This window comes from Solanum stenotomum, chromosome 8 (assembly GCF_019186545.1).
Source record: "Solanum stenotomum isolate F172 chromosome 8, ASM1918654v1, whole genome shotgun sequence".
In the NCBI taxonomy this organism is placed as follows: Eukaryota; Viridiplantae; Streptophyta; class Magnoliopsida; order Solanales; family Solanaceae; genus Solanum; species Solanum stenotomum.
This window is the reverse complement of record NC_064289.1, coordinates 45,713,424-45,730,698: the sequence shown is the minus strand read 5'-3', so window position 1 is coordinate 45,730,698 and position 17,275 is coordinate 45,713,424. Positions and strand designations below refer to the sequence as shown.

The following is a 17,275-nucleotide window of genomic DNA, read 5'->3' as shown; positions in this document are numbered from 1 at the left end:
AAAAAAAACACAAAAAAAGTCACTAGTGCAATAAAGCAACCACTATGCTTGACGGTACACATGGGATGGATGCCCACTGACATGCCTGTTCAAGTATGATAAGAATATAAACTTTAGGTTTACACAACCTAAAAAGCTAACACATGAGGTGAGAATTGACCAAGACCACATACAGAAACAACAACGCATCCCCTCAACTAATGAGGGACACTCTAACACAGCATACGCCTGAAGAACTGGGTCAAAAGATTCCCAAAATCATAAATGAAACAACAATCCAATTCTCCCAATCAATGTAGGACATCCTAAACAAAGTGGACTTGTTCTTATTTAGGCCAGAGAGATTTTCAGATGGCATGTCTAAGCTTATAGGCTAGTAAGAAGGTCATTACAGATAGAATTAATCATAAAAAGATTCAAAAGAATCTAGCAGACAAATTTATAGGAGAAACAACTTGATGATTCATGAAATTGCACAAAGGAGGACAATCTACATTTATTTTCCATAGGTAATTTTAGCAAGTTATTAATAATACTTTAGCATCTAAAGACAAGTCCAGGCAGCAACCCTGCAACTGCTCAAGGTACAACAACAACATACCCGGTGTAATCCCACAAAGTGGGTTTAGGGAGGATAGAGTGTACGCAAACCATACCCTACCTCAGAGGTAGAGAGGTTGTTTACGATAGACCCTCGCCTCAATAAAAAACAATAAATAGTAGTGAAAGTACAAGAAAGAAAAGATAGTGACAAAAGCAGTAGATAGTTACAGAATAGTATTACAACAAAATTCTACGATAGTAGAAGTACAAGAAACAGCACATAATAATAGAAACCAAAGCACAAAAAACTACAAGAGTAATAATACGACTACTAGTATGGACAAACAACAGGACAATGCACTCCTACCTAATAACCTTCTATCATAATCCGGTCTTCCACAACCTCCTATCTAAGGTCAAGGCCTCAGTAAGCTAAAACTGCACCATGCCCAGTCTAATCACCTCTCCCCAAAACTTCCTCGGTTTACCTCTACCTTTTATGAACCATCCCACTGGAGATGCCGTGCATCTCCTCATCACATGCCCAAACCATCTCAACCTCACTTCCAACATCTTGTCCTCCACTAAATTCACTCTCATCTTGTCTCAGATATCCTCATCACTAATCATATCTCTCCTAAAACTGCTTAAGATAGTTATTAGAATAGGAAAAGGATTTGTATATGCCATCGTATGTGGAAAAGAATTGTAATATAGTGTCTATAAAAAGGCTCAGTGTAATAGTGCAGATACACAATTCAATTAAAAAATTTCCCCATTATTTCTAACATGATATCAGAGTCATTGTTGTGCAATATAGCAACAAATTCAGGAGAAAAATTGTCACTATTTTTCCTCTCTGGATAATACGCCGACGTGTGTGTTGGAGTCTACGGGTCCTACGTGACCTCCTCACTCTTTAAAACAGTTGTCCAATCTAAGACCTTCATTGTGCATCTCTAAAACCTGAGAGTACTCCAAAAGGATCTTCTCTTCACAAGCAATCACCATGGTCGATGTTTCACTCCAAAATGATATAATAAAGATTAAACATTTATCCTCAATCTTCAACTTTTTTTGGACACTTCTTTCATCTCCTTTAACCTTCAATCTTGCCCATTTAAGGTGGTTTTTCATAGATGCTTCCCCCTTTGTTTCTAGCCGCCTCCACACTGCACTCTGATTGCTTTGAAGATCCTATTTGTCCATAGATGAAGGTGAAATATCATGGCTCTGACCCATGTCCACTCTCTACCTCATCTAATTGTAAAACATCCAACTACCGCAGTCCACTATTCCAATGGAATCTTTAATTTATCCAACTCCATTCCCTTTTGGAGCACATGCTTCACCATGTATTTTGTTGGAAACTCAAATAAGAATTTATCATCCGCCATTTCATAAATGTTCACCCAAAAAGTATTCTTTCATGTTGATACGTCCATCCATCTTCTCATATTTGATAGTGTTGGCTTTTCTTTCATCTCTTTGTCAAAATGGCCAAACAAACATCTTCCTAACACTCCATTCTCAGCAGTTGTGTGTACTCCAGTACAATAATTTTCTTGTCACTAGCAATGTCGTCAAAGGCATGCTTAGGCCCTGAAGCAAGACTTAAAACATGTTGAGCGCTTCGCCTGGCTTAATATGAGCTTCAGTATTATCTTCAAGGTTCTATGGCATACTTTTCCTTGCGAATGAGCCTCTTCTAAAAAGGTGACAATTAATAATTGATATTTCACTTTATCAAAAATTGAATTTTTTTGCTCATATATTTATCATTAATGCTTACTATTATTAGTCTTGGTCTTTGACTAAACATATATATTTGTATTCTTTTGGCCTTTGCCTCTTTTCATTAAAGCCCATGTTTTATTTAGCCCCATTGCGCTTAAAGCCCTAACGGACCTTAGAGCTATTTTGCGCTTAAAGCCCTAACAGACCTTAGAGCTATTTTGCGCTTTTTGCATTTGATAACATTGGTCACTGTAATAAGGTTGACTCCTATGACTTCCATTTACTGGTTCTCCATTAACTGGTTATGATAGTTTTAGAATATGGAATTTTTGGATCTGAGTCTTCTTTTATGAACCTACTAATCTTAAATGTGATGTCCCTCCAACCAACATTAAAACTAACTTCTGGGATAATGACAGATTTGTTGTCACCTTGTACAGCTACAATGCTTATAATCTGGCAAACTTGTTTTTACTTGAGTAGAAAAATAGAGCATGCTCCTCTTTTATTTTACATCTTGTCTGTGCTTCATTATCCTTGAAGCTTCCAGTAAGACTAGCATATCTACTCCATGGTTTTTCTGTTGAATGTAGTTCTGTGCATCAGATTACGGCTGTGCTCCACCCAATCGAACCAAACTTCCGACCTTTAGTTAAGTCTAGTGATGTCATAAGAATCAAACCCCACCGCAAAGTACATTCTATTTTCCCCCATCTGATATCTTGCCTGTGCAGGTACACCGGAGAGCCCTCAGTGCTCCCAGAATGTGCACCTAGAAACTAGACAGTGATATTTCCCTACCTTGAGTTATGTGACAGCATTTTCCAGAGGAGGGAGACACCCAGTTTTCTGGCAACAAGTTGCTTTTCATGGTAGTGATCTTAAAATGCTTTAAATTGCTTTCAACAATCCAGCAATGATGATAACATAGTGAAAACTTTTAAAAGTCAATTGAGTTTACAATTTCGAGAATATTTCATGTTAGAAGTGCCTGTCATATTTTGAATTTGATAGTTCAAACAATCCTTAAATATTCGAAGTGCCAAATGCAAATGTCGTGAAACACAATTATATTTGTAGTTGATACTATTTTTAGACGACTAAACCTTAAGAGAGACTGTAAGGAGCAGAAATTACGAGTATGCACAACTTCCATAGATACTCTAGCCAAGTGAAACTCAATTTGTTCAATGTTAGACAAAACAATAACATTTAAGTTACTCCTGACACATACAATACATTAGTTTAGTCAGACGATGACACATTAAAAGATAGTGATTAGGAAATATTAGAGCAATTTTACATTATTATGTAAAAAATTTCTAGCTTTATTATTCTACTATAAATACTACTCCATTTGCCTCATTTTATGTGACAAACTTTCCTCTTGGCCGGTCACAAAAAGAATGACACTTTTTTCTATCTAGAAACTATTAAAAATTAGCATCCCAGTTTTACCCTTAAAGACGTGACTATTTGGGGCCACTTGATATAAAATAAAAGCTTGGCAAACGACTGAGCCCTGGAACCACATTTGTTGATATTACTACTATTAATAAGAGTGAATGTGAGGGGCTTCCCGTTTATGGGAATTGACAGAAAAGTCCTAAGAGGCTATTCTGTTAGGGTTCTTTTCTTCTTCTTCTTCTTATTTTCTTAGAGATTAGTAGCTAAAGCCCTTGTTACCAAGACAAACTTTTAGAGGTCCCTTTTGGGCCCTAGAAGCCCCCTCTCCGGCGATCTTCTATTGCCGGAATTCCTTTCCACCTTTTTTTTTCTTCCAAATCCTTTCTTTCTTTCCCCCTTTCTTTCTTTCCCCCTTTCTTTCAGAACACCCACCATGGCAGATGATACCATCTACTTCGCGGTGGGTTTCAAATCCTACGATATCACAAGGGTAGTCTCCAAAGCAAAAACTTGATATGACTGGGTAGAGAGAGGGCGAAATAGGGTGACAAGAATGACTGTGAGCCAGAAGACAATGGAGTGGCTTGTCTATGCCCTTAAGGAAGCTTTGAAGGATCAAGGCAACTCTGTCCGTAGATGGAAGGTATGGGATCACTCCACAGAATTTTTCTGCTCAAAGAATTTCAATAAAGATGGAAGGTATATTAGTATCATAAAAACACAGGGGAAGAGGAGAGCCGTCATCTTTATTCCAGAGTGGTCTTTCAATTCCGGTTGGATGGACATATCAACTAAAATAACCAGATTCATAAATGCAAAGGCTCAAAAGATATCTAAGGTGGTTCACAGGAAAACAGAGGAGGGTTTATTGTATTCTGATTCTGTCAGGAATAATAAATGGACAACAAGAGAAATAAATGCTGCAAAGATTCAACAAAAAGGGAACTCGATTATTATCTCTGAGGTCACAACAAAGAGCCAGAACGAACTTCTAGAAAAAAGTGTGGTCGAATGTCTCCCGGAGGAGATCCCCAATGTCACTCTGTCGGAGGTTCGTCGGTGGGTTGTGAGTTCATGGAAACATTATCACAGCATCAACATATATGAGCTGGGTCACAATAGATTTCTCTTTGAGTTCCCAAATAAAACCGTTGCAGACCATACTATCAGTGGGGAATGGTTCTGGAAATATCATAAATTTTCTCTGGAATGGTGGTCGTTGACCTCAACCGCCACATCTGAAAGGTTGAACCAAGTATGGATTAGGGTAGTGGGCATACCCCTTCAACTTTGGTCCCAAAAAGTTTTCCGTGAGATCGGAAACTTCTGTGGTGGTTGGATTCAAACTGAGGAAGAAACTGAGTTGCGAAATCATCTTAAATGGGCGAGATTGAAGATAAGAGGAGATTGAGACGATGTTCCGAGTTTCGTAGAACTGGTACACGAAGGGTTGACTTTCAAGGTACAGATATGGGTAGAGGCGCCAGCGAGAATTATCGCCGATGAAGGCAGAGTAGTGCTTTTCAAGGACCAACGGTCTACTGAAAGGACCGTCCCTAAGGTGAATGAAAAACTTTTAGGTTTTACAGAAGTGTCAGGTCACGTGGGGTCGTCCTATGACCCTGCAATTTCAAAATTGCCAGCTAATACCTCACGTGTAGGAACACGTGCACCCGAGATTCAATTAATGTCTCCTTTTAAGAGAAATAGGCTGGTGCACAAGGGGGGGAGGGGGAGTTTGGGCCCAGATCTGCTGGCCCAAAGTATTTTAAAGGAACAAACAAAAGAAAGTGGCCCATCTTTTTTAATTGATCTGTTTACGATAGAACTTGAAGCAAACAATATCTCCTCCACCGCAGTTTTTCAAAATTGTCCAGAAGAGCTAGAAACAGGGCAGACGCCAAGGATGAATACCACGGAGAAGATTCATGAGGAGAGAGAAGGGAGAGAGATGGTAAATATGACCCCAGGAACTCCTAGAAACTATACAGCCCTGGATAATATTTGCACGCAAGAGTGTACCCCACAAAGGCTCGAGGAAAATAATTCCAGTCTGATTTCTATAGAAGAAGCAGTTCCCTTAAATCAAAAGAATCTGCAGGAAGAAGATGACCCAGAGTTCGACATGTCAATCTGGATTCACCAGAATATACTTAAGTTCGCCAAAGATTTTGGTGTTAACTTTAAGGGATGCAAAGAGGAAGCAACATTGTTATTTATGAAGATCGACAGTATGAGGCAGATCAACAATGATAAGGGGAAGGAAATTGCTAAATTGACTTCAGCAGTCAAAGGGGAAAAAGAACTGAAGAGCTTGGAATGTGGCAGCATTTTCAGAAGCAATGGAACAAGAAGTAAGGGGGGATACACCATCTCAGGTGATCAATGATAGTCAACATCATATCATGGAATGTAAGGGGTCTGAACCAGGCGAGCAAAAGGAGTATAATCAAGAATTTAATTCATAGTTGGAAAGCTGACATTTATTGCTTTCAAGAGACGAAAATTGAGGGAGAGATTGGGAGCTTCGTGAAAGATTTATGGGCCAACAGATGGGTTAAATACTGCCAACTGGAAGTCAGTGGAACCAGAGGTGGTATTTTAATTATGTGGGATGGGAGAGTGTGGTCAGGGGAAGTAAGCAGCCTAGGAGCTTACTCAATTACATGTAAGCTCACTGGGATAAACCAAGATTTAATTTGGTTTCTCACAGGCATTTATGCTCCAAATAGTAGGGAAGAAAGAGAGGAAGTTTGGTGGGAAGTTGGCTCAGCTAGAGGTTTATTTGATGGTCCGTGGGTGGTATGCGGAGATTTTAACACAGCTAGATTCCCATCTGAAAAGAAGAATTGCTCTAGGATATCTAGAGCAATGACAGATCTATCTGACTTTATTGAGGACATGGGATTGTTGGATCCCCACCTAGTAGGGGGCAAGTATACTTGGAGGAAAGGGGACAGGCATGACACAGCATCCAGATTAGATAGATTTCTTTTGTCTGATGAATGGGATGAAATATTCAGAAACATCAAACAAACAGTACTGCACAAGGTTACCTCTGACCATAATCCCATAATGCTTCAAAGTGGGAATTGGAAACCTGGAGGTCCTATTTCAAATTTAAAAATTGGTGGCTACAGACAGAGGGTTTCCTGGATAGAGTGAAGGAATGGTGGAGCTCTATAGTATGTGAAGGGAGGCCAGACTTTATCCTAGCTTTCAAACTGAAAGCTCTTAAGGATAAATTGAGGGAATGGAGTAAAACTTCCCAAGGAAACTTAGCCTCTCAGAAACAGAATGTTCTCAATCAAATTGCAGAATTAGAAGAAGTACAAGATCAAAGATTCAACTGAAGGCTGATCTCCTTACAGAGTTTGAAAATTTAGCAAAGTTTGAGGAGATATCTTGGCGACAAAGATCTAGGGTTAATTGGTTGAAGCAGGAGGATAAGAACACAAAGTTTTTTCACAAAACTGCAAACTCTCACCGGAGATACAATAACATTGACGAATTAAATGTGGATGGTGAAGCAATCAAAGATCCAGAGTTAATAAAAAAAGAAATCATAAACTTCTACCAGAAGCTATATTCTGAAACTGAGACTTGGAGACCCTCTGGTGGCTGCAGGGAAGGGCACAAAATTTCTGAAGAAGACAGTAGGATGCTACAGGGGGAATTTGAGAACCAAGAGATATGGGAGTGTGTAAAGCTTTGTGCTGGAGACAAAGCTCCTGGTCCAGATGGTTACACCATGGCCTTCTATGCCCACTGTTGGGAGGTTGTTGGAGAGGAAGTCATTGCTGCAGTAAAAAATTTCTATGAGAGAGGTTTCTTTGAGAAAAGCTTCAACTCCACCTATGTGGCATTAATTCCCAAAAAGATTGGTGCAAAAAAACTCACAGATTTTAGACCCATTAGCTTAATTGGCAGTGTGTATAAAATAATCTCTAAGGTGCTTACTGAGAGGCTTAAAAAGGTTATGCACAAGCTAGTGGACACACAACAACTTGCTTTCATTAAAGGAAGACAGATCATGGATGCTATTTTGATGGCTAATGAATGTGTGGATTCTAGGATTAGAAGCAAGGTGCCAGGCATTTTATGCAAGCTGGACATTCAGAAAGCATATGACCATCTCAACTGGAATTTTTTGCTGGAGACCTTATCCAAAAGAGGTTTTGGTGGTAGATGGGTGAGATGGATAAAGTTTTGCATCAGTACTGTGAAATATTCTATTCTAATCAATGGCTCTCCTACAGGTTTCTTCTCTTCACAGAGAGGATTAAGACAAGGAGACCCCCTGTCTCCTTTCTTATTCATTATAGCTATGGAGGGACTCAATGATATGTTGAAGATTGCTCAAGAGAAACTATGGTTGAGGGGCTTCAGAGTATCAAATAGGGTGGGTTGTGACATGGAGATTACACACTTACAATATGCTGATGATACTCTGGTTTTCTGTGATGCCAACAGAAACCAACTGATGGTTCTCAGAGTCATATTCGTGCTATTTGAAGCCATATCAGGACTACATATCAATTGGGAAAAAAGCTTCCTATACCCAGTGAATGAGGTCACCAATTTAACCTCTCTGGCTGGTACACTTGGGGGGAGGACTGGCGAATTACCAACTGTATATTTGGGCATGCCACTAGGAGCAGAAAGCAAGTCTTCAGGAATCTGGAATGAGGTGGTCGAGAAGTGTGAAAGAAGATTGGTGAACTGGAAGAGTCAATATCTCTCCTTTGGCGGGAGACTCACTCTCATCAATAGTGTTCTCGACTCCATGCCTACCTACATGATGTCTATCTTTCCTATCCCAAATGGGGTCATTAACAGACTTGATGCAATAAGGAGGAATTTCCTATGGGAAGGAAACAGTGACACTAAAAAATTCCACTTGGTTAAATGGGATAAATTGATTAGGAGCAAACAAAAAGGAGGTCTTGGGGTAAGGAATTTGAAGATTCAGAACCAAAGCCTTATGATGAAATGGCTATGGAGACTAGCTTCCAGTGAACATGCACTATGGAAAGAACTTATCAAGCAGAAGTATGAAATGGAGGACCATGGTCTACCAAAATGGTCACTAGTACTTATGGAACTAGCATCTGGAGGGCCATCAGAAATTTCTGGCCAAAATTAAGAGAAAATTGCAGCATTAGAATTGGAAATGGCATGAAGGTCTCCTTCTGGGAGGACAACTGGTTAGAACAAGGCTCTCTAAAAACCCTCTTCCCAGATATCTACATTCTGAACCAACAACAAAAAGACACTGTGGCAGAAGTTTGGTCAAATCAGGGATGGAATTTGAGTTTTAGAAGGCCCCTAAATGATTGGGATATCCAAAGACTAGTAGATTTCTTTGGAATCCTTGAACAATTCAAAGGAACCTCTACCTCCCAAGATGGATTGTTTTGGAATCATAACTGCAACGGAAATTTTAGTGTGAAGGAAGCTTACAAAAAGTTCAACTCTTTCACCCATCAGGTTACTGGCTGGCCATGGAAACTTATCTGGAAAGTTAAAATACTTCCTAAAGTGTCCTGCTTCACTTGGCTACTAGCAAAGCAGGCTGTTTTGACTCAGGAGAACCTCATGAAAAGGGGTATCCACCTGAGCCCTAGGTGTTTCCTGTGTGGAGAAGAGGCTGAAACAGTCAATCACCTCTTTCTTCACTGTAGGATCACTAATATTTTGTGGAGCATTTTCATCAATTGGAAGGACCTTTTTTGGGTGATGCCAAGAAATATTGTCCAGGCCCTGAAGATATGGAGTAGCTTTGCCTACATTTCTGGTCATAAAGAAAGATGGAAGATCATCCCCACCTGTATCTGGTGGTCTGTGTGGAAAGAGAGGAACCTCAGATGCTTCCAGAACAAAAGTAACAGCATCCAGAAGATGAAGATGAATTGCTTGGTTTTATTTCATTTTTGGTGTAAACAGGAGTATATGGAAGATCTAGAATCAGTAATGAATGCTTTAGGCACCTTGTAATTTTTGTTTATTTAGGATTGAAGATCTTCCTGATACTCTCCTTTTATTTGTAATTAGTAAACCTGTAACAAGTTGTGGCAGGTTTGATTTTTTTGGAATATAATACAAGACTGTTACCTTCTCAAAAAAAAAAAATTTCACATGAAAGAAGTAATTCAATTGGTTAGTTAAAGGAGTAGTGTGGCTGCATTTCAACTTTTTGTATCTATTGGACTAATTTGTCCCTTAAAAATACAAATAATTCGTACAACTTTCTGAAAACATGGGGCCCACTTAAATTTAGCTTAGTTGTATTTCTTATTACCACATGGCTGCTTTGGTGACTGACACATACTAGGAATAAATCTTTCTTTCAATACTTTTCTCACATTAATTTCTCTCAGCACTCAATTAGTGGATCTCTAGTAGAATTAATTAGAGTACTGTTTACTTAATAATACACATAACGAGCAATAAGAGGAAGCTTTCGTTGGTCTGTTCTTTTAAGGGTATGTTGCTAAACACACTGAAAGGTAGCTCTACCGATAATTGTGAAGAAAGCATATTAATGGATCTTCAAAAATCAGAAAGAGGTAATTAAACCTAAAATATTATAAAGGCATCTAAAAAAATTGGTTGAAGCTCAAAATCTATTAGTGCCACATAAATTGGGATAGAGGAAATAACATATATTATTAAAAATAACATAAACAGTACTACAAATCACAATAATTAACAACTTCAAAATTTAAAGGACATAAAAAATTTGATGGACTTTCAAAATTCTACCCATGTCACATAGATTGGGATAGAAAAAGTAAAAATATATTATTTGAAAATGACGTAAAATGTACTATAACTCTTTATAATTAAATAACTTCAAAATCTGAAAGACATACACAAAATTTGCTTGGCTTTCGAAATTCTATCAATGTCACATATATTGGGACAAAGAGAGTAACATATATTATTGAAAATTACATAAAGTATTATAAATCACAATAATTAGCAACTTAATATTTAAAGGAGTTACTGAGGCCTTGTACAGCTGGGAGGAGGCAGGTGCCCTTGCAAAAGACAGAACTAGATGGAGAATTATCCCTGCTTCAATATGGTGGGCAATCCGGAAAGAAAGGAATTCCAGATGTTTTGAAGGCATAGAAAATAGTGTGCAGGATGTTAAACTAAACTACATTTTGTTGTTATGTTTTTGGTGTAATCAATTATACTCAAATGACACTGCCTCTATAGTTGATGTTTTAGACTCAATATAGAAATAGAGTAGGAGTGTCTAGAGTGCATTTGTATATAAGGTTTGAGTACAACCCATGACATTGCCATTTTCAAAAAAAAATATTTAAAGGACATACAAAAAAATTGTTTGACTCTTAAAATTCTATTAATGTCATATAAATTGAAATAAAGAAATAAAATATGGTGGGCCCGTGCTAGCACGGGCTACCGTAACTAGTGTATATGAATAGATAGATAGTGATTCTTCCTCTGGATGACGAGAGACGGAAGAAGAATCCGCTTTTATTGGATTACCCAATTCAAAGGCATTACTAGGAAAGAAAAAATGAAACGACATGTGTAACTTTCACCACCGTGCATTTAATTACTGGTTGTAAGGGAATTTTGGTACTTTGCATATATTAGCTTAGGTGTCAAAAGTCTCCATTTATTTCTTGAACTCCATGTCCAATCAAACAAAGTATATTGCTTCATTTAGCTGAAAGTTCATTGTTTTATAGTTTTAAGATTCATAAGTCAATTGGACTGGCTATTCCTGTGATGAAAGAAGATATTCAAAAATACTTTCATCTTATTCCTGACATTTGTCAAATAGATATTTTATCAAATCGTCATGAAATTAGGTAAAGCAGAACAATTTACTGAATTATTTTATACACATCTAGAAGTTGGTGATGAATTTGAATAAAATGTTACAGTTGCTAAAGATAATATCTCTAGATGTGCCCATATTACTTATGAATGGTTTCAACAATTTACTTATGATAACATGATTTAGTAAACATAACTTAACACAAAAGGTAAGGTATATGAAAATTTTAAAAAAGAAATCGTGTTTAATTACCAGGCCCAGTTCAGCCTGCTTAAAATGGTTCAGAGGTTCAACTTTTGAGCCGGGCCCATTAAATATATTAGCAGGATGAACCCACAGCTGACCCTAAAGACAGTTAACAGGACCAGCCCATGACCTGCAGTTCAGAAAATAAATGGGCTGGGTTGGCCTTTGTCTGGATTATGTATAATTCACATAAGTCTAGCCTATGTGGTTCTTGTACAAATTTTATTTTGTTATTCATATCCCTTCAATTCCGTCTCTCAATATGTTCAAGCAACTGTCTTTAAATGGTTGTGAGATGCTATAGACAAGATGAGTCTATCTTACTTGATCCATTCTATATAGGCACTCAAATATGACTCCATGAATAAATAGTTAGTTCTAAGACAGTACCGGAAATACATACCTGAAAAAGGACAACCACTCTATGTTGTCGGAGTCTCATCTCTGCCAGCATCTTGTCAAGGAATTGTAGTTTTCCACTTGCTTTTATTCCTACTTCCAGCATTTCAGCAGGAGAAAGCCCTTTATTGAAGGGTTGCAGCAAAGGATCCAGAATATATGGATGATCACAACACTACAAACAAAAGCAAGCACATATAATTCAGAGAACTATCAATATAGCAGTGGCTTTCATTGACTTCTGACAACGAGAATGAACATTAAAAGTTAATATTGTCTATGGCAATGGAACACCAACAGTTCAACTTAAATCGTAATTCCAAAACAGTGCTTTCACTTTCATTGTGCCATTAAGCTAGTTTTTTTATGACACTAGTGTCCAAGCATGTTTACATGCACCTCGACTATTCCACTGGATACCTGCTACCTTCCACCAGCACAGGTACCAGGTAACTCTGCCTTCTGCCTTCCGGGATTACACAGATGGAAAAAAATCACCTAGTACTTTTTGCCTCCTCCACTGTAGTTTGAACCTAAGACCTCATGATTCTCCTCCCACTTCATTGACCACTACGCGTCACCCTTGGCTGCCACTAAGCTAGTTAGTTAATTATCGTCAAGATAAATGTTTTTGTTCAGAAGCTCTCTTTTTCTCAATGTTCAATGCCGCAAGAACCAATCACCTTTGCCATCTCGAAGAGAAAACAGAACAGAGAAAAAGGGTAACAACACTTCCATCATCCATAAATGCAAAAATGTCAAATGAAATGACACACCTAACCTTTCGCACAGAGAGAAGAATATCACGGAGAGTCCCAACAGGATCACTTTTGGTGAAAGTGCGAAGAGCAGTAGAATTTGTGAGTAATGTAGCACAATACTGCTCAAGCTGCAAGTCAGAAATCTGAACAGGAACCCAATACTCCATGAACTTGGAAGATTCAGGCCTGCTGCAAGGTGCAGTGACCTTTGTGACTCTCTTCATTTTTCCAAGATGGTCATTGAAGTCAGATTCCAGGCCACCAGTCTTGTCCAGACCAATTTTGCATTCGAGCAACGTGAGTAGATTAAGGTACTCAGATGAGGTGATCTGTTAAAAATAGAGGGTCTTGTAAGGATGATGTGTTAAATGAAAGCAGTTATACTAAGGAAAAAGGCAAGATATGGAAGATACCTTCTTTGGACCATTGAAAAGAAGCACCCTTACACCAGTAGCAAGCAGTTTAATTTGCTCCACACGACCAGAAATTCCTACATTTTGGCAGTCATCAATAATAGTCACTTCCCAACTCAAGCCGCTCAATATTTCTACATCCTGCAGAAATAAGAGAGAATAAGAAGCACAGCTACAGAACTTTGAAGCAGTAAGAACTTTCGAATTTTTGGGTAAACAGAAGAATACACTTTCATTCTTTGGGGAATCAAATGAAAACCAAATCAGAAAAGAGAAACTTTAGGGCGGAATTCGAAACATCATCTGTGAATGATTTCTGCAAGTTTCATTTTCTGGCCCAGACCTAGGAAGTTCATCAGTCATCAGGAAATATAGTTTCCTTTTTCTTTAAAGTAAAGGCCATCAGGACTACAGTTACAAGTTACAACTAAATAATTAGATGAAACTCAAAGCACAAAATGTTTGTGGGACAACTGGAAAAGACTAAACAGCATTTTACAAGTTTCACCTCCTCTCCTAAGACTATATTCTAACAAACTCTTCAAATCTCTGTCTCTATGATGTATGTCATCCCTAACTTACAGGTTGTGTTTATAGTTTATACCAGCTTATCCATCAACATACTTCAGGGAACACCAGAGGCCCAGCATCTCCCAGGACTTGATCCACTCGCTCAATCCACTTCAAGTACAGACAGCTCAGCAACCACATGATAGTGTAAGAACAACCATCCATAGCCTACTGCTAGACCCAACAGTTTTCTACCACCACCCCCCCCCCATCCACCACCACCCACCACCCACCCCCACACACACAAAAACCCCAAACAAGAAGAGGAAATAGTTGCAAAGGGGGCAACGCCCCAATTTACAATGCATAAGAAGTGGAACTTCCCTTGACAAACTAATGAAACTTAGGATGGCTTAGAATGACTACTATATTCTTGTTAAACCAGTGAAAATCCACACCAAAAGGTTCTAAAAAAATCTACCAAGGATTTCTTGTCAATAAGTTCACAGCATGAAGCATAGAACAACACTTGAATTAGGATCTTGGAATATATTTAAGATGAGAAAAGGCAAAGGAGCCCAAAATACAGAATAAAGGACTACTCTAGGTGCAGAAGAGGAGGAAGAACTATTACCTAAGGGTGCTTGTTCTTGAACTTTTCCCTTATCATAAATCATGAGTATCAGAGAGTGTAATGTTTGGCCTCTCAACTAAGTCAACAATACACCGAAAACCCATTTGAATAATGGTATTAAAAACTAAGGCAATAATATTACAAGGGAATAAGCAAAAGACAACTTTTAGAAACTATTTATAAAGTCTAAAGTCACACACCAAAGGATAGAATGACAACATTCCAAGTTTCTTTTACATAGAGAAGAAAAATTGAACTGTTTGGCACCAAAAGAATTCAATGCAATACAAGGGTACTACGGCAGAAAAACTTTTCAAACTGAACAACAACACCATACCCAGTGAAATCCCACAAAGTGAGGTCTGGGGAGGGTAGAGTGTGTAATCCTTACCACTACCTCTCTGAGCTAGAGAGGCAATTTCGGAAAGACCCTCGGCTCAAACAAATCAAAGCAGTAATTAACCCAAAAAAAGGAAGTGGAGACAAACATGACAACTAATAGTAAAGCAATGCGCCTTTTCAAACTGAAGCATTACCTTTATCACAAAAACAAAAAACATTTAGGTTACTCAAAACGAAGATTTACCAACACAGAGAGATCCCAAAACTGAATTGGAAGTAACTAGCTTGCTGACTAATTCCTACATAACTTTAACATAACTATCAACCAAAAACATAACAAAGTCTAAATAAAAAAAAAAATTTAAAAGTTGCTTGGATACTAAGGGTGACCTTTGAGTTCAAAGGCAGCAACGAATGTTAAAAAGTACAAGAAAGCTTGCACGAGAAAGAAACCAAGAGACACTAGAAACACCAAAGCTCCATTTGCATTAACACAACTAACAGTTAATACACATATTCTTTTGATTATATTTTTATAAAGTTAAGATCTTAATATTAATCCCAAGGATTATAGAGGTAGCTCTCTACTTCAAGTACCACATTTACATAATGGCAGATTGGGAGGAATAGGTAAGAAAGAAACTGCATTTCTTCATTAACATATACTTGCTCATTATTTTGCCTTTTCTTTCTTCTTTTTTTTTTATCAAGTACAGATTGTTTTATTTCTTTTACATCATCACAAACTAACCCCAAATATTAGGTGAAATCCTATTCTTTGAAAACAAATAGTCATGTCTTATCCACAAAGCAGCATATAGAAGTGTTAGTGAAATTTTATAACTTCGCTTGGGATTTAAAAGTTGCTTCCAGATAAAATTTAATGGTGAAATTAGCCAAAGGAGGAATTTATTCAGAATCACAAGAATCATGCAAGTGCACAAGCTTTTAGGAGATAGTTATAACTTTTTTGAGGAGAAGCATGTCTGCATGAATACAGGTCAATTTCCAATAGCTTCCAGCTCTCATCCTCTGAGAAACATGAATCCTCAAGAAATTGGGAACTAAAAATAACGACCAACTAAATAGGATATAATAGAAGAGTTAAACAAAGAACATTTCATAAAATGATACAACCTTCAGTGGAATATCCAATAGCCCTGATGAAAACATCATCGCAAGCTACTAGTTAGGAATCTTGGCGCTGATTATATCTGTCAAGGTCCTAATATATAAAATTAAATCCAAAATAATCTATTTTAAGCCGTACCTCAATGAAGGCTTCCAGAGAAGATAAAAGTATTTGAAGCATCATGAAACCACCTTCATCATAGAACTCCAATGACTTGATTCTCCTTCTAGAATCTCTACTTCCACTGTACACTACAACATCAATACTTGGTGCCAATCGTGTAAATTCAGCTTCCCACTGGGGAAGCGAACTTGAAGTTGTGACAATAAGAAAAGGACAGCAGACATCAGACAAAGATAGAATAAACAAAACCATCTTCATTATACGATCCTGCAAAAAATATTATCATATTAGTCAAACCATATCTTATGCGCCCATAAATGATCATTTCAGGTTATTGTCTTAAACTCGAGAACTGAGCAATTGTTTTGTTTGTTGTATTAATTATACATGGATTATTTGAATAGAGATTATTTACATGGGGATTATGTTATTGATGCATTTGTCAGAAAACAATATAACAGACGCAAGAATGATTAATATTTCTGAATTATTGTTTTAGCTGTTTTAGTTGAACAGAACTTCCCTGAGTGGATTAGGATTCCAATTATTTTAGTTTTATAGGACTTTTATAATTTCAAATTTATTAGGACGCTTTCTATTGTAGGCCTCTATTTAAGAGAGTTGACATTATTAATAAAATAAGTTGGATTTTATCAAGTTTTAGAGATTCGGAACTTTCTCAAACAAGTTCCTAGGTTTGCAATTCCCCGAATGAATTGCAAATTTCAGCAATCATAGGCAATTCAAGGAACAAGAACAAGGGCTTAGACCTGACTGTTAGGCCTGACTTTTCAGTTAATCGTCCAGCAACTCGATCCAAAACTAGGGACCTTAACAAATTGGTATCAGAGATTGTCACCATGGACGATAATACGGTAGAAGCAAAGTTGTGAAATCTGTTACACGAAGCCCAAACTCAAACTGAAGCAAAAGTAGCAACTTCAAAAGCAAGGATGGATGCCAAATTCTAGCAACTATCGCAGCAAATTGAAACCTTAATCCACACCACGGCACATGCGAAGGGAGTTGAAGTTGGAGACAATAGCGCTGCTTCTGTCCAACGAACTGGCAAGGCAGGTGAACAACTAGAGGTGCGTCTTGGGAGGAAGAAACAACAACAATATTTTGGTACTAATGACAACAACGGAGGAAGAGGTATTGTTCCCAGATACACTAAATTAGATTTTCCTACTTATGATGGCAGTG

The 17,275-nt window shown here is 37.8% G+C and overlaps 1 protein-coding gene across 4 annotated transcripts in view; it reads right to left on the bottom strand.

The window, feature by feature from the left end:
- LOC125874496 (helicase protein MOM1-like) overlaps nucleotides 1-17,275 on the bottom strand; it is a 63,524-nt gene that overhangs the window by 18,553 nt on the left and 27,696 nt on the right. For all 4 annotated transcript variants that reach the window (XM_049555389.1, XM_049555390.1, XM_049555391.1 and 1 more), the window contains 4 exons: nucleotides 16,085-16,336; nucleotides 13,329-13,469; nucleotides 12,936-13,244; nucleotides 12,159-12,329 (listed from right to left, as the gene is read on the bottom strand). In XM_049555389.1, the coding sequence (XP_049411346.1) occupies nucleotides 12,159-12,329; nucleotides 12,936-13,244; nucleotides 13,329-13,469; nucleotides 16,085-16,336 (873 nt within the window). The remainder of the gene's footprint in view (nucleotides 1-12,158; nucleotides 12,330-12,935; nucleotides 13,245-13,328; nucleotides 13,470-16,084; nucleotides 16,337-17,275) is intronic.